Source organism: Dromiciops gliroides, chromosome 1 (genome assembly GCF_019393635.1).
Source record: "Dromiciops gliroides isolate mDroGli1 chromosome 1, mDroGli1.pri, whole genome shotgun sequence".
Taxonomy (NCBI): domain Eukaryota; kingdom Metazoa; phylum Chordata; class Mammalia; order Microbiotheria; family Microbiotheriidae; genus Dromiciops; species Dromiciops gliroides.
Genome location: NC_057861.1, coordinates 412,839,321 through 412,863,611, shown reverse-complemented (window position 1 = coordinate 412,863,611; position 24,291 = coordinate 412,839,321). Strand labels below are relative to the sequence as shown.

Sequence of the window (24,291 nt, the reverse complement as noted above, 5' to 3'; positions counted from 1 at the left end):
TAACTGTATCAGTTTAAAAATGCTTCAAGGTGGGGCAGCTAGGTGGCACAGTGGATAAAGTAACAGCCCTGGATTCAAGAGGACCTGAGTTCAAATCTGACCTCAGCCACTTGACACCTACTAGCTGTGTGACCCTGAGCAAGTCACTTAACCCTCATTGCCCTGCCCGCCCCCCCAAATGCATCAAGGCTTTCACATTTGAAGAAAAGAAAATAATTTCCTTTTCCTTTCCTTTTTTTTTTTTTTTGGGGGGGGGGTTAGTGAGGCAATTAGGGTTAAGTGACTTGCCCAGAAACACACAACTGTTAAGTGTCTGATGCCGGATTTGAACTCAGGTACTCCTGACTTCAGGGCCCATGCTCTATCCACTGCGCCACCTAGCTGACCCACCTTTTCATTTTCAAAGCATGATGGGTGGAGAAAAGGAAATTATATATTTATATGTTGGTCTTGCTAATTATGGATTGAAATTCAGCTACCATAATAATTTAAATTAATGCATAGAACAGACTAAATAACCAAGACCCACAAGCAAAAGAACTAGTAGACTAGTATTTATTAACACAAAAACATAAACTACTAGTAAAGGACTTCCTATTGGACAGAAATTATTGGGAAAACTGGGGAAATAGTTTGACTGAAATTATAAAATATAAGTGGATAACCTGCCTTAACATAAAAGGTTACATAATTTAAAAACAAAAACAAACAAAAAACCCAAGAGAAGAAAAGACAGACCTTTAAAATCTATGATTTGAGGAAAAAATTTCTAACCAAATAAGGAATGAATAACAAAAGATGAAATATTTTGCTTATAACTTTTTCCTAGGATAAAATCAAGAGAACTAGAGTAAAGAAATAACCTGCTTTTTTTGGGGGGGGGGGAAGGGGCGGGGCAAGGGAGGGGTGAAATCTTTCCATAAAATATCTGAGGCCTGATAGCTAATATATAAAGGGAACTGGTACTAATATACAAAACTAACAGAAAAGTAGCCCAAAAAGTAGCCCAAAGCTGTAAAGTTTTTTTAAAAGAAGGAATACAAACTACCAGCAGCACTATTTTAAAATGCTCCAAAATCTGATCAACTGTGATAAGACTAGATTCTTCTCACCAATCCAACAATACAAGAAAGTTCCAAAGGACTCATGATGGAAAAGGCTCTCCAAATCCAGGGGGAAAAAAAAGGAACTGTGAGGGGCAGCTAGGTGGCGCAGTGGATGGAGCACTGGCCCTGGAGTCAGGAGGACCTGAGTTCAAATCTGGCCTCAGACACTTAACATTTACTAGCTGTGTGACCTTGGGCAAATCACTTAACCCCAATTGCCTCACTAAAACAAAACAAAACAAACAAAAAAAAAAAGGAACTGTGGAATATGGATGCTGGTTGGACGTACTATTTCTTTTGTTTTTGGTGCTGTTGTTTTTGTTTTGAGGTTTTTCCTTTTTGCTGATTCTTCTCTTATAACATGACTAATGCAGAAATGTTTAATGTTATTATGTATATATAACCTATATCAGATTACTTGCTATCTAGGGGAGGGGAGGAGGGAGGGAGAAAAATCCGAAATTGGAAATCTTATAAAAACAAATGTTGAAAACTAAAAAAAATTAAATTAAATTTTTTTAAATGCTCCAAAATCACTAATTACAAGAGATATACAAATAAAAATAACTCTGATTTCACCTTACACCCATCAGAAAAAAGGAAAATGAGAACTGTTACTAGTAAACTTGTAAAGTATCCCAACCACTGTGGAAAACAATTTGGAATTATATCCCAAAAGTTAATAAACTATACATATCTTCTGACTAAGCAATATCACTTCTGGGCTTATACCTCAACTAGATCAAAGATAGCCCAATAAAGCAACTAGATGGTGTACTAGACAGAACACTAGGCCTGGAGTGGAAAACCTAAGTTCAAATCCTACCCCAGACACTTGGGCAAGTCACTTAACCTTTTTCTATCTCAGTTTCCTCAACTATAAAATGAGGATGATAATATAAAATACCTTGCAGGATTTCTGTGAAGATAAAAATGAGATAATACTCATAAACTTCTTTGTAAACTTTTAAGGGCCATATAAATTCTAGCTATTACTGTGTACACAAATATTTATAGCAGTACTTTTTGTTACAGAAAAGAATTAAAAACAAAGTGAGTACCTATCCATTGGAACACCTGAACAAATCACAGTATATGAATATAAAATAATTCTATTGTGCCTTAAGAAATGAGAAAAGGGGGGGCAACTAGGTGGCGCAGTGGATAGAGTACGGGCCCTGGAGTCAGGAGTACCTGAGTTCAAATCCAGCCTCAGACACTTAACACTTGCTAGCTGTGTGACCCTGGGCAAGTCACTGTTAAGGGCTAAAATTCTAGCTAAAGTGTCTAAAATATCTAATGAGTGGTCGCCAATAAATTATAAGCTTTAGCAAGAGTTAGACTTTTAAGCATTTATTAAGGAGAATAAGAATTTGGTAAAGAGAGAGAAAGGCCTAGATTCCTATCTATTAAAGGGAGAGCGCATTTCTAGCTGCCTTCTCCACCAGCATCCCCAGGAAAGAGAGTGAGACCGAGCGCCAGTCTCTTCCTTCCTCCTCCCACTAGCCAGCGTCACTTCCTGACGCCAAAGAAAAGACTCCTGGTCTTGCCCTCAAAGACCTTCACTTCATGGGTGGAACTCTTCTACAGTAAGTCTCCAGCAGGTGGCGTCATTCCAATCGTTACATCACTTAACCCCAATTGCCTCACTTAAAAAAAAGAAAGAAATGATAAAAGGGATAAATTCAGACAAACTGGTAGTAGAGTGCAGTGAACCAGGAAAAACAATTTATCCAATAAAAACAACGCTGTAAGGAAAAACAACCTAGAAAGACTCAACTCTGATGAATGCAATGATTATTTACAATTCCAGAAGGGTGATGATGAAAAGTATTCTTCCTACCGCCTGGTAGAGAGGTGATGTACTACAGGTACAGGAAACACAAGTTTTTAGACATGACCAACACAGATTTGTTTTGATTGACTTTATTTGTTACAAGAGAAGGTTTTTATTGAAGAGGGGAGTGTTGGGTGGGTAGAAGGGATAAATGGCCTGTCTTTTGCTTTTCTTTACAGCCTAAGCACTTAGCACAATGCCCATCACTTAGTAAATGTTTAATGCCTGACTAGTGCTAGTGATTCAGAAAAAAGTGACACACGTAAAAATTGCACAGAGTGTCCAGGAGCATCAGAAAAGGACACTGTTGATACTACTAAGTAAGTTAGTTTCTGTAGTTCAATTGTTTCAGTCCTGTCTGACTCTTCATGACTCCATTTGGAGTTTTCTTAGCAAAGATACTGGAGTTGTTTGCCACTTCCTCCTCCAGCTCCTTTGACAGATAAGGAAACGGAGGCAAAGAGGGTTAAGTGACTTGTCCAGGGTTACTCATCTAATAAGTGTCTGAGGCTGGACCTGAAGTCATGTCTTCCTAACTCTGGGCCAGGCACTCTATCCACTGCTCCATCTAGCTGCCCCAGATTAAAGTTAATGAAAGTTTAAAGAAAAACAAACCATCTGTGGTAGTTCCACAGTTTCATATACAATCCTTTTTTTCTGTCCTTTGTATATGGAAATGCTGTCTCTCAATAACGTAAAAATTTTTAAAGCTATGCTAAAAAAGTTTCTAAACTGTTTATATTCTTTGACCCAGAGATACCAGAAGAAGATATAATACCCCAAGGTTGCAGACAGAAAGAAAAGCCCCATATATATTAAAATATCTATAGCAAGGGGCAGCTAGGTGGCACAGTGGATAAAGCACTGGCCTTGGATTCAGGAGGACCCGAGTTCAAATCCAACCTCAGACACTTGACACTTAACTAGCTGTGTGACCCTGGGCAAATCATTTAACCCTCATTGCCCTGCAAAAAAAAAAAATTATATATATATATATATATATATATATAGCAGCGGGGGCAGCTAGGTGGCACAGTGGATAGAGCACCAGCTCTGGAGTCAGGAGGACCCAAGTTCAAATCCGGCCTCAGATAGTTAACACTTACTAGCTGTGTGACCCTGGGCAAGTCACTTAACCCCAATTGCCTCACTAAAATATATATAGAAAGAGAGAGAGAGAGAGAGAGAGAGCGCAGCAATTTTTGTGGCAACAAAAAAAATTAGAAATCATGTAGGTAATCACTTATTGGGAAATAGTTAAACAAACTATGGCAAATGAATGCAAAAAATATATTGCTATCAGAAATGGTGCATATGAAGAATTTCGAGAAATCTAAAAAAAACCACCATGAATTGATGCTGAGCAAAGTATGGCAAACCAAGAGAATATATATTCAATGTTCATATAAATGTAAAAGAAACACACTAAACGACATCATAAATAAAATCATGTTGCCCCTAGAAGGCTAACAGCCCCTGGTGGGGCTATATATATGAAATGAGACAGATGCTGTCAAGACAAGTAAACAAAGTAAAAATTCTTTTACTTTGCTTGTCAAAAGGGAGGGCTCTATTGAAAAGCTATAGTGATGTTTTTAAAAACAAATCTCAATAAAATGACTATTTTTTTCTGAAAAAATAAAAACAAAACAAAAACCTTAAGTACTTTTATTATATTCCAAGTGGAAAAACAGCACTAGGGGAAAAAATTCTTCTGTATGAATCATTACTTTAAACACAGAGCTACTGGCTTGCTCCAAATTTTTTGAGGGTTTTTGGACAACACATCAAAAGATACTAGAGCGGGGGCAGCTAGGTGGTACAGTGGATAAAGCACCAACCCTGGATTCAGGAAGACCTGAGTTCAAATCCTACCTCAGACACTTGACACTTGCTAGCTGTGTAACCCTGGGCAAGTCAATTAACCCCCATTGTCTCTCAACCAAAAAAAAAAAGATACTGGAGCACCATAAAAAATTCAATTTTGGGGGGCAGCTAGGTGGCACAGTAGGTAAAGCACTGGCCCTGAATTCAGGAGGACCTGAGTTCAAATCCAGCCTCAGACACTTGACACTAGCTGTGTGACCCTGGGCAAGTCATTTAACCCCCACGGCCTTGCAAAAAAAAAAAAAAAAAGAATATCTTTTGTGGTCCCAAATATACCAAAATATTAATAACACCAAAAATACCTTAAAACAGTGCTCATCAGTTGAAGAAAAACAACAAATTGTGGCAGATTAGCATAATCTAATATCATTACACAATCAGAAATTACATATTTGTGAAAAACAGGGAAGATAATGTGAAATAAACACAATGAATACAACAGTATAAATGAAAACAGGAGGCAGCAAGATGCAAATTAACTGCAACTAATCTTGGCCCTGGGGAACAAATGATAAACCACACTTTGTCCACTAGGTAGAAGTGGGGGATTAGAGGCAAAGAAAGCAGTTTATGTAACCACCTATGCAGACTCAGTAATATTGTCTGCCAATTTTATTTAACAGTTTTTCTTTATTGCATGGGAGTATTCAATGAGAGAAAAGGGAGTATAAGGGAAAATGACTGTAGTGTTTTTAAAAGGTAAAAATTTTTTTTTTAAAGAAAAGACTTCTTTGACTTACATTATATTAGGTTCATGTCTAAAAGATTTTTTTGTGGGGCAATGAGAGCTAAGTGACTTTCTAGTATCTTTTAAAAGGTGTTTGGTTTTTTTTGTGGTAAAGTTTTCTTTTTGATTGTTTATTTAATCAAACAATCCTTTCAAGGTACAAAGAACAGGCGAGAAGACTGTTTAAAAAACTTTCTGGGGGCAGCTAGGTGGCACCGTGGATAAAGCACTGGCCCTGAATTCAGGAGGACCTGAGTTCAAATCCAGCCTCAGATATTTGACACTCACTAGTTGTTTGACCTTGGGCAAGTCACTTAACCCCAACTGCCTCACCCCCCAAAAAAAACAAAAACAAAAACTTTCTGGTACTTTGTCTTTTTTTAATCAACCAACAAGCATTAACTGTTTGCTATATGCTAAGCACTGAAGGTAAAAAAATTAATAAAGTAGTAGGAAAATTATCTGTGTCCCCTTCCATTCGTTTTTTTCTTCTGTTGATTTTTTTAAAAAATGCTCTGTCAACCACTGGCCACATTTCAGAATGCACATCTCATTCTATACTTGCCTGGACTGGAGACTGGGAAAGACCTCTTACAGAAAGTGGTGCTTTTAGTCTTAAAGGAAATCAGAAATTCTAAGAAGTGGAAGGTAGGCAAGGGGAACAGTGAATACAAAGGCATGTAGAAAGGAGATGGAGTGTTTCGTGCAAGAAACATTAGGAAGGAGGGAAATAAAGAAAACCAGAAACGCCAAGAAGAATACAGGTCATGAAAAGTATAAATACCAAAAGAAGAACTTGATATGTGATCCTGGAGGAAACAGTAAACCACTGGGGTATACTGAAGAGGGGTGTGACCTTGGTCAGATCTACACTTTGGGAAAATCACTTTGACAGCCGCAGGGAGGGTGGATTACAATGGGAAGAGAATTAAGGGAGGGAGACCAACTAGGGGCAGTAGTTGTGTGAATGCGTGGAGAGAAGGGGTCATATATAAGAAATATTGCAAAAAATAGAAATTATAAAATTTATTAAAAATAATGACAATCCAGTGTGCCATCTAGATGACTATTTTGACAACTAATGGATATGCAAAGTGTCCCAAAAGTCTCAGAACAGTAACTTAAAATGACTGTAAAACTTTTGGGACGTGCTGCATAAGGTGAGTGAGAATGACTGGAGAATAACAGAAAAGTTGCAAACTCAGTTGAGTGAGAAGGCAACTGGACAATGACATATATGTTCAGAAGAGGGAACAGTTTGAGAAGAAAGTTAGTGAGTTGTTTTCAAACTCACTAAATTGTAAATTTTTAAATGATAAGTTTGAGATGTCCAATAGACAGGTGATGAAGAGGGGCAAAAGCTCAGTGGGGCTGGGTATAGAGTTTCCTTTCTAATTCTATGAATTTTATTTTATGTATTTCTGAAGAATCCATAGGCTTTATTAGACAGCCAAAGAAGCAAATGAAATAAAAAAGGATTAAGAAGGCTTGGTGGAGGACCACAGACAGTGTCTTAGGGGTATACCTACAGTTAGGGGCACAACATGGATGACAAACCAGCAAGGGGGATTCAGAAGGCAAGAGACAAACAGGAGGCAAACATGGGGAAGAGAACATAATCAGGAGGTCAACAGCATTAAATGCTGCAGGGAAGTAATAAAGAATTAAGAAAAGACCATTAGATTCGGCAGTTAAAAGATCAATGGTAACTTTAAAAGAGAGAACTTTAATTGAGTTGATTGAAAGAATAATTATGGCAGCAATATTCAGGGGAAAATGAGAGGGGATGGGATCAAGAATATGCAGAACATGAGAAAGGAGCCAGGGAATGGAGTAAAAGAGTAGAAAAAATGGTCTCTTCCTTCTTTGTTAGCCTGTTAGCTCTCAGAGTGTTGCCACTATTCTCTATCATTGTCTGAGGGATGGGAAACCAGATATTTCAGAACTGTATCTAACAAGAAAATTAGGCTCAGAGTGCAGGCCTCAGTGCCTCTCCTAAGGCAAGGCCTAGATTTTAAGTTAGAGTTGCAAATTAAAGTTCAAATCCTAGCTCTACTATTTATTTGCTACATTTGTAAAACTGGGAAGCCAGTTAACTGGGCTCCTGCATCCTCATCCACAAAACAAAGAGGCTGTTAGAACCAACAGAGAATGAATGTTGCAAAATTACAAAGAAGGTCGCAAAAAAAGAGATGAAAAGCATTCCCCATACCTTGCGGAGTTATAAGTACATATTGCAAATATTTTCATTGATAAATTTTCAAAAGTTTTCAATTGACTAATCACTTTTTCTGATTTTTTTTTCCTTTTCTTCTTTTTTTCCTTAAAATATTTTGTGTTATGCGGAATGGCTCTCTGTGAGAGGAAAGGATTAGAGAGATGGGAGAGATGGAAGAAGTGTAAGTAATGTAAAAGTGAAATATGTAGGAGACAGCTAGATGGTGCAATGGATAAAGCCTTGGATTCAGGAGGACCTGAGTCCAAATTCGATCTCAGACACCTGACACTTACTAGCTGTGTGACCCTGGGCAAGTCACTTAACCCTCATTGACCCACCCCACTCCCAAAAAGTGAAATATGTAAGTAAAAATTTTTCAATGAAGGAGTTGGACAAGATGGCCTCTGAGGTCCTTTCCAACTTTGACCATAATCACCTGGATTTAGAATTGGAAGAGTTCTTATAAATTTAGGCAGCCAGGTGGCTGTGTGGTGAATACAGCACCCAGCCTGGAGTGAGGAAGATCTGAATTCAAATCCCACCTCAGTCACCTACTAGTTGTGTGCAACTAATCTTTTTCTATCTCAGTCTTATCTCATCTGTAAAAGGGATAATAGCACCAACACTGAAGGGCTCTTGTGAAGACTGAATGAGATAATATTTGTACAGCACTTGGCACAGTGCCTGGAACATAACAGGTGCTTAATACATGTTTGTTTCCTTCCTTATAGGTTATATAGTAGTCAATTTACAGAAAAAGAAACTGAGATCCAGGGAAGTTAAGAGACTTTCCAGATTCACACAGCCTATAAGTCAAGATTCAAATACAGGTTTTCTGACCCTAAGTCCAGTGCTATTCCTATTGAAAATCAAAACAAACAACAATTGAGCTCAACAATCTTCTATCATCTGTAACACACTAATAGTTGCCTAAGTGGCTCCATCCCCAGACATTTAAGTACTTAAGAAAAATTTTTATCTGAAATTTGCATCACTAAGTACTCCCAACTTGATTCAATACTTGATACTCCAAAAGCTCCTAACAGCTTTATCTATGACAATGCTCAGCTGGAACATTTAGCTTGGAGTCCAAACAGTAAAGATAAAAGCATATGTTTATTCACAGCCACAGACAGTTCTGTTGTGATTCTGCAAGTCATAACAGCAAAGGCCCTGACACTGAAATTTTCCTACTTCCAAAGAGGCAAAACTGAATTGAATAACTGACAAGACGAAGTTATCTCTATCCCTTCCACAAGTAACTTTGTCTAAATGCATCAGAACATTGTAACAAATGTTTTCCCCTAGACCAAATGGAGGATCTTGATTTTATGAAAGATTAAAATCACATTAGAAGGAATGTGATTCTACATGGAATAAATGAGGTAGATAGAGTGGTTTCTAGTCACCAAGTTTAAGGCAATTTTTGTCTAGCACTTGTGCTAAAAATGTGTCTCCCCTCCATTGTAGAATGCTTCTATTTACATTAACAAGAGAGTAAAGGGGCAGCTAGGTGGCGCAGTGGATAGAGCACAGGCCCTGGAGTCAGGAGGACCTGAGTTCAAATCCAGCCTCAGACACTTAACACTTACTAGCTGTGTGACCCTGGGCAAGTCACTTAACCCCAATTGCCTCACTTGAAAAAAAAAAACAAAAAACAAGAGAGTAGTGACCCAGTTATGCTAAGGTATGGGAGTATGTATAAGGTATGTATATATGTATGTGTGTGTGTGTAAATATATATACACATATATATTTTTTTGGTGAGGCAATTGGGATTAAGTGACTTGCCCAGGGTCACACAGCTAGTAGTGTTAAGTGTCTGAGGCCAGATTTGAACTCAGGTACTCCTGAATCCAGGGCCGGTGCTCTATCCACTTCGCCATCTAGCTGCCCCTAAATATAATTTTTAAAATGAAACATCTAAAAAAATTTTTTCTATACCAATCCATTTTAACCTAAAGGAAACTGGTTTTATTTAGAAACATTTATCATTTAAGGTAAACCACTATTACTTGGAATTAAAATTTTAATAATACAGATACTAGAAATAACATACAAATATCTCTCACACACAAAATTAAAAGACTGTCTCTTACTGGTATTAATGGCTGAGCAACCATGAACAAAAAGAGCCATTATAATTTTGAGGAACAATAGACTTAACACAGTGGTATTTTAGAAAGTGCACTGACCTTGGTATCTGAGAAGACCTGTGCTGGTGCCAAGGCTCAGTGACTCACTACTAAGATAGTACCCATAACCTGAAATAAAATCCATGACATCCCTAAGCCTCAGTTTTTCTCACCTATAAAACAAGAATAATACTTGCACTACCTACCTCACAGGGTTGATGTAAAGATTCAACAAATAAAAAAACACTTTGTGTAAACTATGATGTTTTATATAAAAGAAAATATTATCAAGATCAAAATGTTTTCCCAATATGTATAAAAATAAAATAGGGGCAGCTAGGTGGCGCAGTGGATAGAGCACGGGCCCTGGATTCAGGAGGACTTGAGTTCAAATCTGACCTCAGACACTTGACATTTACTAGTGGTATGACCCTGGGCAAGTCACTTAACCCCAATTGCCTCACCAAAATTAAAGCGTGAGTCCATTCACTCAACACCTACATTCTATGTGCAAGAAGATCTCTTCCACTAAAAATGATGTTCTATGGAGCATTTTCTCACAAAATGCTATAGCTAAGTGACCAAACAAAAAGATGTCATTGAATTCACAATGAATTGTTGCTTAAGCAATTCATGCTGCCTTCCAACCACAGGTTTTTTCAAATCTTAAATGAATATTACGATGTTTGAAATTTTGGGGCGGGGCGGGATGGTTGTCTCTATAATGTCAAAATGAAGTGTTTACATTAGGTAAATGATCTTAGTGTTAATTCAAGTAGAATTTCAGGGTGAAATAATCAAAGATTGTTTAATATCCTTTTAGGATGCTAACAAGTATTTCTTCCAAATAAGAGTACTAGTAGGCAATTCATAAGCTTTAATTGATACCAGAGCCAAACAACTCACACCAGGATCATAAAAAGGGTAGTCTAATAGAGACCTACCCTAATAACTATCATTAACCTATTCTGTCATTTTGCTTAAGTTCCTTACGTTTATTCAACTTACTGTTGGGCTTGCTGATTTTCACAAGTAGTGTGAGGCAGTTTCTCCCTGTGAGCTATACAGCAATTTTCCACTTCTATGACTCAGAAAGGGCAAGAGAAGGGAGGGTTCTCCTCTCCCATCCCTAGATAAAATCAGAAAATGTTTATTTAGCTCTAGAAGAGCAAAACTTATTTACTTCACCATCTAAATTTTTATATACCTTCAAATCAAAGCAAATATTTACTGTGCACTTATGTACCAAGTAAAACTAATGTAACAGAAAAATTCTAAGGAAGGGAAATTAATTTCCTATTACAATTGATCATAAAAGCCATGCTTGTTATGACTCTATCCAGTGACCAATGTTATGTTTAAACAGCACCCATTTTGCAATGTCTCAGGCATTTGGTTAAAAACAGAAGACAAAAAGTTCCTTGATACTTCATTTCAAAAACATGATGTTGAAACAGGAAGGCTGGCAGAGAGAAACCCTGTACAGTTTTTCTTTCCAATCAGTTGTAAAATAATGTGTTTTACTTTGTTTCTCATCAAGTGAATAACAGCATATATGGTCAACAGTACCTACAATAAACTAAAAACCTTATTTGGAGTAAGCATGCAGATAGCTAGGAGATTCGGCATACAAGGAATACAGCACTTTTGCTGATTAGCCAAAAACAGTTGAAGACAGAGTAATATAGTCAAAACATAGACCTAGAATAGATATATCACAATCGGAGGAGCAGGACAAGACCCCTGGAGATGAAAAGTGCTCCAACAAGAGCAGATGGCGTGTTCTATACAGAACCCCCCCCCAAAGCTTAACAGGCTGAGGGGGTGGGGTTCGTGTCACCTGGATTAATGTGTTCGGCTATAGCCAAATACATTCGCCTCGTAAAGAGGACACAAATATAGTTAATGCTGGGCATCGAGAGGATCTGGCAAGCGACGGGCTGGTGGCCCCGTCCCAGCAAAGGAAGCAGAGGGAGCCGGGGGACCCCCACCTCACTGGGGCTCGCACTTCCTGAAGCGACCTGGAAGGACCCGTTCCGATACCATAGACACGCTCGGATCTCCGGCCGGACGGCGAGCATCTGGCCTCGCTGCCCAGAGGCAGGATCCAGGTCCCGGCCAACAGCACTACTACCCCCGGCGCAGGAAGGGGCGCCTCCAAGCCCCCTCCCCCGCCCCGCCCCAGTTGCCAGGACGACCCGGGTGGGCACCAAGGGTTGCTCCCGAACGGGGCAGGGGAGAGTTCCCGGGTAGGGGCTCCCGAGTCCCGGCGCGCGAGGGAGCGAGGGGGGAGGGGGAGGAGGAGGACACCAGAGGGATGAAGAGATGCGAGGAAACAGGGAGAAGGGGCGCGGGGAGTAGAGGCGCCCCGCCAAGGTCCGCGGCAGCGGGAAGCCCCGGCCCCAGGGGCTCTCACCCTTCACTTTGCCGAAGGTGCCGACCCCCAGCGTGTCCCCCAGGATATAGTGGCCAATCTTCACCCGCCCGTCGTGTTTCTGCTTCTCCGCTGCCGCCATCTTCCTCCAGGAACTGAGCCTGCGCATGGCGCCCGGGAGGGGGAGGAGAAGGGGGGGGAGGAGGGAGGAGAAAAAGGGAGAGGGCGGGGAAAGAAAGGGAGGAGAAGGGGAGGGAGAGGAGGCAGGGGAGGCAGGGGAATCAATAGGGAGGGAGAAAAGGAAGGAGGGAGAGGAGGGGGAGGGGGAAGGAGGAGAAGGAGGAAGAAAGGGGAGGGGAGAGAAAGGGGGAGGGGAGAGGGAAAGAGAGGGAGGAAGGGGGGCGGAGAGAAAGGGGGAGGAGGGGTGGAAGAGAGGGAGGCTGCCCCCCCACCCCCCACCCTCGAGAGCGCGGGAGACCTTGGAGGATCTAAGGGTGAAGACGAGGGGGCGGGAGAGCCGCGGTCACCGGCGCCGCCCTCGAGAGCAGGAGCTCGGGATGCCCGGGCACTCGTGTCTCCTTTGCCCGCACCCTGGCCGGTCCCCTCCTCCTCCTGCTCCGCGTCGCCGCCGTCTGGTCCCAACCACTCTCGACCTGGCGGGGGCGGCTCGAGGGTGTTGAGTCCAGTGGTACTGGATGGACCAGTGCCCGGTCCACCTCCTCCTTAGCCCCGGGAGCGCGCGCCCTGGTGCCAGGGCGGCCGGCGGAGCCCCCTCCTCAACCCCGGGGAGGACTCCCGAGGCTATTACAGCCCCCGCTGGGGCCGGAGTGCCAGGTGCGGGCGCCCTCCGCGTGTGGAAAGTCAGTCACCTGGCACGTGGCTTACTAGAGTCTCCTCGTCCTTCCTTTGCAGATATTTGGGTATATGCTTGAAACTGCAGTAAGTTGAGTCTGAGCTTGTGGAGACGGGTGGAGGTGGGGTGGGTAAAGGTTGTCACTCAAGTCACCCATCCTTCTTCCCTGCGTCCTCAGCCCTTGCTTTCTCCACTGGCGATCTAGAAGTTGTGGAGAATTCCTCTTGGCGTGTCTCGTGAAGGGTCTCTTTTCGAATCCTTCCTTGCACATTAAGACTTTAAGCAAACTTTTATCACCCACCAGAATCGTTCGGCTAGACCCTTAGCTTCCCCCTCGAAAAGTCAAATCTTGTTGCAAAGAACTCCAAAGCGGCTGACCTAGTAATGTGGAATTCTTCGGATTCTGTCGGGTAGAATTTTGATTTGACGTTTATTTAACAATATGTATTAAGCCATGCGGAGATGGACCATCTGTGAAGAATGCAAAGGTTCCTACCATAGCAATGACATAGGATATACATGAATAAGTGGGGGAAAATTCTAAGTCAACACTCGAACTTCTTCAGTTCTAACAGAGACTGCATATAAATACTGAAGGAATCCACGGCAAGGGAAAGGAAATAACTGTTACTTTTCAAAGATGGGGAGGTAAGAAGGTGCGTGTTGCATAAAGATTTTTGTTCTTGGGATTTGACTAAATTTAAAACAACGCCGAGGAATAAACAAGTTACCAAAAATGTAAAAAGATGAGGCTGTGGAAAGTCAGTCATCCTAAGCTAATTCATTGCGCTTAGAGCAACGAATTGATTCAAACATTCTGAAAAATAATTGGGGCTACACAAGAGAAATTGTTATCCTTAGATACCCAGAGGGATCCCACTACTGAGACTATTATTCCAATGAGGTTATTGACTATTTAAAAAAAAAAAAACAACACCCTACATGTACAAGAATGTTCGTGGTCAGTCAAACATTTATTAAGTGCCTATATGAGAGCCAGGCACTTTGCTAAGCATTGAGTGCAGAAGAAAAGGCCAAAAAAAAAATGTTTTTTTTCAAAGACCTCATAGTCTAACGGGGGAAACAACATTCAAACAACCGTACAAAAGCTATAGACAGAATAAGTTGTAAATGGTCAGCAGAGGGAAGGTACTTGCTTTAGGGGAATGATTTTCTCATTCAGCTTTGTGCTGAAGGTAGGTATTAGCTTGGACTTGAAGGAAACTGAGGCAAGAGATGAGGAGAGAGAGCATTGGAAACATAGGTGGGGGAGTCAGTGAAAATGCCGTTGGGAGATGAAGTGTCTCATTTGGAGAAGAGCAAAGAAGCCCGTGTCACTTAATTCCAGAGATGGGGGAGGGGGAAATGGAGAGGGAAAGAAGGAATGAAAGAAGACTGGAAAGGAGGGGCAAGGAACAGATTTAAAAGGGCTTTTTGGATTAGAGGATTTTATAATTATGCTTGGAGGTCATAAAGAGCCACTGGAGTTTACTGAGTGGAAGGGTGTGACATGGTCAGAATTAAGCTTTAGGAAAATCACTGACAGCTGTGTGATAGATGGGCTGGAGTGGAGAGAGACTTGTGACAGGCAGAACCAGTAGGCTATTGCAATAATCCAAGCATGAGGTGATGCCACCAGGATGGTGGCAGTGTCAGAGGAAAGAAGTGGGGGTGTTTGAGAAATGCTATAAAGGTAGAGATAACAGATCTTAACAATGGTATTGGATTGGTGGGAGTTGGGGGGAGGGGCAGGTGCAGGGTGAGAGTAAGAGTCCAGGATGATATAATGAGTTTAATGTTGGATATGTTGAGTTTAAGATGTTTATTGGGGAAGGGAGGGGGGCAGCTAGGTGGTGCAGTGAATAGAGCACCGGCCCTGGAGTCAGGAGTACCTGAGTTCAAATCTGGCCTCAGACATTTAACACTTACTAGCTGTGTGACCCTGGGCAAGTCACTTAACCCCAATTGGCTCACTTAAATTTAAAAAAAATACAAAAAAAAAAGATGTTTATGGGACATGTAGTTGAGGGGACAATTAGAGATGTAGACTGGAGGTTAGGACTGGATAAGCAGATCTGAGAATCAGCAGTAGAAAGATAATACTTGAGTCCCTGGGAGCTGCTGATATCACCAAAGGAAATCATATAGAAGGAGAAGAGAAGAGCACACGGGACAGAACTCTGTGGTACACCCATGATTAGTGTATGTGACCTAGATGAAGCAAAAGAGACCAAGAAGGAGTAGTCAGGTAAAAGGAGAACTAGGACAGAGTAATGTCACAAAGAGAGAAGAGAAGAGAATATCAAGAAGAGGGTGATTGAAGTGTCAAAGGCTGTGGAGAGGTTAAGAAGGTTGAGGATTGAGAAAAGGTCATTAGATTTGGCAATTAAGAGATTGTTGGTACCCCCAATAGAGTACTTTCGATTGAATGAGAAGACTGGAAGCCAGACTGCAGAAACTTAAGAGAATGAAGTGGAGCACCTAGGCTTCTCTAGGAGCTCAGCTGCTAAAGGTAGAGGACCACAGCTAGTAGGGATGGATACATCAAATGTGGATTTTTTGAGGATTGGGGAAACATTGTATGCAGTAGGGAAGCAGCCAGTAGACCAAGGTTGAAGATAAGTGAGAGCAGGACAAACCTAAAGAAAGGAGGATGGAATAGATCACTTCATATACAGGGGTTAGTCTTTCCAAGGAGAATGGCAGCCCTTATGTGAGAAGGTAAAGGAAGAGATAGTGGCAGAAGTTATATGAGATGAGGAGGGGAGAAGAGGGAGATCTCAATGAATGGCTTGTGTGTGTGTGTGCGCGCGCGTGCGTGCGTGCGTGTGTGTGTGTGTGTGTGTGTGTGTGTGTGTGTGTGTGTGTAAATTAGGCAACTTTCTCAAGTAAGAGAGTGGGAGGAAGAAGAGGGATTTTAAAAGTTTGGAAGAGTTGCTAGGGTAAGTGGAGATGGTGAGTTAATTAGGGAGATACAAAAGCATTGCCTTGCAGCAGTGAGGGCCTAGTAAGGGTTATGTAACAAATTTGTAGTGAACTAACTATAGATGATCAGCACTGATTTTCTTGAGCAACATGTATGTGGTTGTTGATAATGACGAACAAAGCAAGCAGATGTTGCGAATGAGACAGGTTTAGGATGAGGTATTGGAGAAAAGAACAGTGTAGAGTTGAACTGGTTCACTAAGAGGTCAAGATGGAGAATTGAGGAAAGGGTCTATTAAAAAAAACCAAGGAGATAAATAAAAACAAAACTGGACAAGTACAGCAGCCAATATTAGTGCCATACAATCCAAATTAAAAGATATATCTGTTGTGGGCCCAAAGTACCCCAGAAGTTCTCTGGGGCACATCAAGGAATCTTGTCCTTGAGAAACTAAACCAGAGGACAGATAAGCCTAGAGAGATAAACAGAACCAGATTGGACTGAGCTAGCTTCAGGACCTCCACCCTTCATTCTGATCTCCCTTACCCGTGGGGGGATAACTTTGGGTGTGGCTGTGGCCTTTGTGTCCTGAAGAGAGAGATGGCTTGAGAGATCCATAGCCTCTCCTCACCCAACTCCTCTAGCCACCACCAGTGGGGGATGGTCCTCCCTCACTGAAGGAACTTTCCACAGGCAGATGGTCCACCCCCATCAGTCCCCTATAAAAGTACCTACCAGCCTCCTGCTCAAGGAGATTGGTACCTGAGAGCCATGTGTTTTGTTCCATACCTATCTCCCCATGAGAAGTCCAAGGATTTCTTTCATGGTTTCCCTCTCTCCCCTTCCCTTACCTTTCCCCTAAATAAGCTACCATCTTATTCTAACTGCTTTTGTGTGCAACAGGGTGTAATTCTTGGGTTTTTAAAAAATTTTTATTTTATTAAATATTTCCCGATTACACTTTTGGGGGGGGCAGGGCTGGGCAGTGAGGGTTAAATGACTTGCCCAGGGTCACACAGCTAGTAAGTGTCAAGTGTCTGAGGCCGGATTTGAACTCAGGTATTCCTGAATCCAGGGCCTGTGCTTTATCCACTGTGCCACCTAGCTGCTCCTGCCCCAGGGTGTAATTCTTTAAAGAAGAATTCCTAAGAACCCCTACCCCTAACCCAAACCCTTACCCCATTTTTTCCCCATAACATATCCTTTCTGTCAACAGTTGAGAAACTTTTTCAGGAAAAGTACTTAAGAGGACTGTTTGGGTATTTATTGAAGTATCTATTGTGTTAAAATACCAAATTTCTTACTGTCTCAAAGGAGGGAGTACAGGAAGGGAGGAAGAAAAATTGGAACTAAATTTTTTTTAAAAAAACAGAATGTTGGGGCAGCTAGGTGGCACAGTGGATAAAGCACCAGCCCTGGATTCAGGAGGACCTGAGTTCAAATCCAGCCTCAGACACTTAACACTAGCTGTGTGACCCTGGGCAAGTCACTTAACCCCAACTGCCTCACAAAAAAAGAAGGAAAGAAAGAATGTTAAAAATTCCTTTTACATGTAATTGGAAAAAATAAAATATTTTTAAAGTATTGTTGTGAGACAAATAATATGTGTAAAGTGCTTTGCTATGATTCTGTCTCTCCTATGATCTTTGCCCCTAAAAATCATATAATCTTCTAGAAGAGATACGACCTAGAATTATAGAAATTGGAAAGGTCATTTAGTCCAACAAAGTAGAGAGGTTTTTTATCTATAGCATCTTAACTGGGACTCATTGAGCTTCTGCTTGCAGCTTGAATTCTTCCAGTGAAAGCCACTATCCCATTACCCAGTCCTTTTTTGGTTGTTTTTTCTCCTTTCTCAGGGAGGTGATATCACGACTTGCAATGAATTGGATTTAAGTGAGGGAGGGTCCCCATAGCAAGATATATATCAGGACAACTGGAGATGACCCCTATGCAGTGGGAGACCTTGGCCTTTTAAACTAAGACCTTTCACGGGTCTCATTTTGCCTTACTTAACATATATCACTGCCCTTTCAGTGATATATGTTAAGTAAGAAAGGAGGCAAAGTAAGGCCTCTTTTTTCTAGTCCAAATAAATAAATAAGGGGAGGTAGGGAAAGAAGACCCTTAGGGTTTCTGCCCAAAAGAGATACAATTGTTATTTAGGCCCATTCTGAGCCATCCAGAGGCCAAACAGCAGCAAAATAAGGCCTGGGTTGGGACCTATTGTAGGCCAATCTGTGAGGGCCAGAGTTATTTAGGTTTAAGGAGTGATGCTTAGAAGATATCTTACAAGTAAATCCCAAGAAATCTTGTGAGCTTTCTGTGGACAAAATTTGTATTCCTTTGAGCAGAGCCCTCCCTCCCCATCCCCACCCCCTTCCCTTGCAGGTAAGGGTATGATTGCCTGTATAGAAAGAGAAAGAGAAGGGGAATGGAAAGGAGAAGAGAAAAAAGATGGGGGGGGGGGAAGGAATTGCCTTGCCCAACTGGAACTGGGCAGCTGGGTCCCCAGTGGGACAGGGATTACTCACAGAATATTGTTGTTGGTTGTTGTTTGTTCTTCATTCTGAAGGATAACATTGGGGAGGTGATGTCATGATTTGCAATGAATTGGATTTAAGTGAGGGAGGGCTGTGCAAAGTAACCAGCCTCACTCTCTCCTCTGGAGCCATCTGGATTCAATGGTATATATATGTATGTGTGTGTGTACATATATATCCAGGATCATCTTCAGTTGTCCTATACCATATATATGTTTATAGTGTAGGACAACTGAAGATGACCCTGGATACAGTAGGAGAGCCCATTGTTGAGCAACTGAAGCCTACATCTTTGTAATTGCTACCCTCTTGGATTCTGTCGAATAGTCTTTCAAATACCTTAAGAAAGAACTATACACTGCCACTTGAATGAGTCTGTAAATATAACCCTAGAATGCCTTTGTCAGTCAATAAGTATATATGTCAGGCAACAGTGCTAAGGGCTTAGGATAAAAAAGAGACAAAAGACAGGCCCAAGTGTCAAGGTGCTCCCAATCTAATGGAGGAAGCAACAAGCAAAAACAAACAAAAAAAGTGTAAAAATTATATACAGGATAAATAAGAAATGATTAAAAGAGGGAAGGGAGGGGTCAGCTAGGTGACACAGTGGATAAATCACTGGCCTGGATTCAGGATTCAGGAGGACCTGAGTTCAAATCCAGCCTCAGACACTAGACACTTACTAGCTGTGTGACCCATGGCAAGTCACTTAACCCTCCATTGCCCTGACCAAAAAAAAAAAAAAAGGGAAGGGACCAGAATTAAGAGGAGTTGGCCAAGGTTTCCTGTGGAAGATGGGTTTCTGGTAGGACTTAAAGGAAGCCGAGGAAGCTAGTAGGCAGAGATAAGGAGGAAGGGCATTCCAGGCATGAGGGACATAATACTTTTATAGGACATAACCTCTGCAGCAATTGTACTTGTAGGGGCCAAATTTAACATGGGGAGAGTTAATTGGGTGGCTTGTTATAATATTGGGGTTCAGAAAATAATGAGGGACCTCTAGGTCCAAAGTTTCCTCCTCTCCAAACTGCCTAGGAAAGCCGACCGGAAAGGCCCACAGGAGAAACCGACAGGAAAGACGAGCTCCCCTCAGTGATCATTCCTTTTTCTACTTTTCCTCTCCCTCCCCAAAAAGGGAGGTCCTTCAAGCTGGATTGGAGTGGTTCCCCTGCTGACATCAGCAGCATTCGTCACTCAGGGCAGACCAGATGTGGTCCATATCCAGTCATCCCTAGCCAGTTTCCCAAACAGTACTAGGTCATTCAGGTGGGACCCCATGGCATCTGCCAAATTCCATTATTTTACCACATTCCCCCCTTTGTTTCTTTGAGGAACATGGAGTGTTTCCTTGATGAAACATACCGGTACCAGGTAATCCTGCTCCCCATTGTGTTTCCAACAGAAATAGTTTTGACTTTTCTTCCTTTCTCTAATCACTACCTCCCATACACCCCAGCAAATGAATTCCATCTTTGAGAAAACTGGAGCCGGGGGGCAGCTAGATGGCGCAGTGGTTAAAGCACCGGCCCTGGATTCATGAGTACCTGAGTTCAAATCTGGCCTCAGACATTTGACACTTACTAGCTGTGTGACCCTGGGCAAGTCACTTAACCCCCTATTGCCTGCAAAAAAAAAAAAGAAGAAGAAGAGAAAACTGGAGCCATCTAATGGGAAACCCTCCAGTTTACCTTCTCCAGTCCTAAGAATTTATGGGCATTATCACCCAATATTTTTTTCTCACAGAGAAGAGATTGTTCTTATTCCTTACCAAGGCTAAACTGGATCTTTACTTGCATCCATAATACCATTCCCTTTCATCTCCTTTGAGGAATGAATAAATGAATGAATTGTAACAATTGGAATGATGCCACCTGCGGAAGACTTACTGTAGGAAAGCTCCACCATGAGGAAAAGGCCTCTGCGGGCAAGGCCATGCGGCTTTTCTTTGGCATCAGGAAGTGACGTTTATTTGTGGGAAGAAGAGGGGGGGCGAGGCTGGCTTTCTCACGGGCTCTTTTTCATCAGGACTCTGGTGGAGAAGGGAGCTAGAAATGCACTCTCCCTTTAATAGATAGATAAATCTAGGCCTTTCTGTTTCTCTTTACCAAATTCTTATTTTCCTTAATAAATGCTTAAAAGTCTAACTCTTGCTAAAGCTTATAATTTATTGGCGACCACTCATTAGATTTTAGGTCATATAGCTAGAATTTTAGCCCTTTACAGAATGAATGAATGAATGAAAAAGCATTTGAGTGCTTTCTATATTTCAGACAATCTTCCACATTTTCATGCATGTTCATTTTCTTCCTCTCCACTGACTCCTTCCTGTTTGCCTAAAAACATACTGAGGTCTGTTCAATCCTAAAAGAGCCTTCTTTTAATCCTTCTGCCTTCATCTAGTTACTATCCCATTTCTCTTCTCTTCACTGACAAAACTCTTTTTAAATGTCGTCTAATACAGTGCTTCCATTGTCTTACCTACAACTGATGGAGGAGGCTAAAAAGGGTTAACCGACAACCTAAGATCTAGGCTCTAAGACCTGAGCTCTAAAAGGGGCTAATAGATAACCTATCAACTGTAGCTAAAAGGGGCTAGCAGATTACCTAAGATTTAGGTTCTTATCAATAATACCTAAAAGGGTTAATAGAGATACTAAGGTTTGTGTTCTTGTCAACAGTACTGTAGCCAAGAGGGTTCAAGTCCCTATCAACCAACACCATCAACAGAGACAGTAACTAGGGTCCATTAACCATTAATAGCCATTAATATTCCTAGATGACAGGACACCTAGAAACCAGATCTTAAGTAAAGAGATATCAGAAACACAAAGACCGGGGCAGCTAGGTGGTGCAGTGGATAGAGCACCGGCCCTGGAGTCAGGAGTACCTGAGTTCAAATCCGGCCTCAGACACTTAACACTTACTAGCTGTGTGACCCTGGGCAAGTCACTTAACCCCAATTGCCTCATTAAAAAACAACAACAACAACAACAAAAACACAAAGACCCTCTGGATCTGGGAATTTTTTTTTTTTTTAGTGAGGCAATTGGGGTTAAGTGACTTGCCCAGGGTCACACAGCTAGTGTGAGATTTAAAATTGGATATTAGATCATAAATCTCCCCTCTTTAACCTTTCCCTTAATTTATCTCCCAGACTAGTAAATGGAAGAAGCTTCTGGTTTTCTAGTTAGAGCTTTTATTGTATGGTAGTTACAAGGTGATGTTGATTAGAGGGATAGGAAAGTAGAAAAACAAAACAAATCGTCTTAAGTCTAAGCTTAATCTATATTCCGTATAACACTCACCAAAACCCAAGGCCACCTTTGGGGAGAGAGAGAGACCATGTCAAGAGCATGCTACTGCTAACCACGAGCCGGGCCGAGTTGAACTCCAGTCAGCATCTGGAGTACAGCGCGGGCAGTCAGGAGACCAGCAGAGCAGGAAAAAGCTCTCACTTCTGTTCTCTCCTTACCTTTTAAGCTCGCACCCCGGAAGTGGAGTGCTAGCAGGCCGACTGGCGTGCGTAGCTCATTCCGTTGGTCTCCTCCCCGAAAGGGTGGTTCTTAAAGAAAAACTGGCGTCTCTCCATTATTGCTAACCGACTGTTAAAACTTTTTACCACACTAGTAAGTGTTAAGTGTCTGAGGCCAGATTTGAACTCAGGTACTCCTGACTCCAGGGCCGGTGCTCTATCCACTGTGCCACCTAGCTGCCCCCTTTTTTTTTTTTTTTTTTTTTAGTGTGGGTCTGGGAAGTTTAAACATGTCTTTATGAACATGTGCAGAAAGACCAAATGTGTCCTTAGGTTCACCTTATGAAATATAAACCCAAAAAACATACGTGCAAGGAAAAAGTTACCCACCTAGGAGGTTGTCTTAGGACCCCAGGAAGTCTAAATTAGGATAAGACTTCCCATGAACCTCCCACAAAGAGGAGTTTAAGATAATGAGGAAATAACTTACTTTTCTCACTATAAATATAACCATTTCCATCTCCCAAATTGAGACACTTATTTCCTTGGTGTCTCCCTATGGCCTCACAGTATTTTAATAAAACTTAGGAAACTGAGTTACTGAGTCTTGTAATTCTTTGGGATGTCTCACAATCAATTTGATCAATTAAATCCATCCCCCACATCACAACCCTCTCCAACCATTTGTAATTCACTTTCACCAATCTACTGAAATTGTTCCCTCAGAGATCACAAATAACCCACAAATTCTTCAATGCCCCTTTTCAGTCTTAATACTCCCTGACCTTTCTATATTTCACCCAGTTGACCATTTCTTCCTTCTAGATACTGCCTCTTCTTTTTAGTTTTAAAGAACCACTCTCTGCATACTTCTCTAACTAACTTTAACATTTTTCTGTGACATGACTTTATGTTGGTTCTTATCATGCCTATATAAATGTTGCTTCTCAGTCTCTTTTGCTGGATCACCATCTGTCTCCTTCCCATTAAGTAACCCTCAAACCCCAGTCTTGAACTCTCTGGAGATAATATTCTCTCCTTTTACCCTCTCTTTCTCATCAGCTCTCTTTACAGATAACTCCCAAATATGTCTGTCCAGCCTTTATCTCTCTCCTGAACTACAATCTTACACAGCCAACTGCCTGTTGCTCATTTCCATCAGGCATCTCAAACTGAGGGTATCTCTGCTGTCTCTCTTCTCTGTTCTATCCTTCATACTGCTAGTATACTAGTCTTTAAGCATAGACCTGGTTATTACACTCCCCTACTAAAAATGAAAACAAAAACCTTCAGTGGCTCCCTCTTGTCAACTTAGTAAAACTCAAATGTCTTAATCTAGCATTCAAGGAATTCCAAAATCAGGCATCAAACAATTTTACAACCTTGTGTCATTCTTCCCCATTCCACATGCTCTCTAGTTGAGCCAAAAGGAAATACTTACTATTGAACTATACTATCCCCACATGAGTTTATAATGTTCCCCTTGCCTGTCTTCTCCTATCTTCTCTCTCTCTTTTTTTTTTTTAGTGAGGCAATTGGGGTTAAGTGACTTGCCCAGGGTCACACAGCCAGTAAGTGTCAAGTGTCTGAGGCCGGATTTGAACTCAGGTATTCCTGACTCCAGGGTCGGTGCTCTATCCACTGCGCCACCTAGCTGCCCCTAGCTTCTCTTATAATGATTATCTATATCCTCATCTTTTAAGGCCCAACTTAAAGTTCATTTTTAACCATGAAGACTTACCTGATTATTGTCAGCTGGTAATGGTTTTTCCCCATCAGATCTCACTCAAATAGCATTTTGTTTGCATGTCTACTGCACTTATGCATTGGTTGGCTCATAATTATTTGTGTATGTGTCATATCTCTCTAATAAACTGTAAATTTCCTAAGGGCATGGACTATGTCTCATAGAAACTTTGTAACTCCACCAGTACCTAACAAAAAGTTCTGGACAAGGTAGATACTTATAAAATGTTTCTCATATTGAATGTCTCCCCTTAATTTTTTCTTTGGGATCAACAAACCCAGTTTTTTTAGTTCTGTCTGTAACATGATTTCAAAATTCCTCAATATCAAGACTTAAGTGGACTGATGCTTAGTGAAGTGAGCAGAACCAGAAGAACATTGTACACAGTAATAGCAACATTGTGTGATAATCAAATGCAATAGACTTGGCTCTTCTCAGCAGTGCAATGATCCAAGACAGTTCCAAA

General features: G+C 41.4%; 1 protein-coding gene across 2 annotated transcripts in view; it reads right to left on the bottom strand.

Moving 5' to 3' along the window:
* Positions 1-12,453, bottom strand: part of PRKAA1 (protein kinase AMP-activated catalytic subunit alpha 1) — a 53,267-nt gene extending 40,814 nt beyond the window's left edge. Inside the window, exons 1-2 of one of the 2 annotated variants that reach the window (XM_043977171.1) lie at positions 12,327-12,433; positions 10,919-11,039 (exon numbers count right to left, since the gene is read on the bottom strand). Coding sequence is in view for 1 of the 2 variants with exons in the window: in XM_043977170.1 (XP_043833105.1) it covers positions 12,327-12,453 (127 nt within the window). In the remaining variant the exon portion in view is untranslated. Of the gene's footprint in view, positions 1-10,918; positions 11,040-12,326 lie in introns of both variants that reach the window. The other variant, XM_043977170.1, reaches the window with a different exon arrangement.
* Between the last annotated feature and the right edge of the window lie 11,838 nt (positions 12,454-24,291).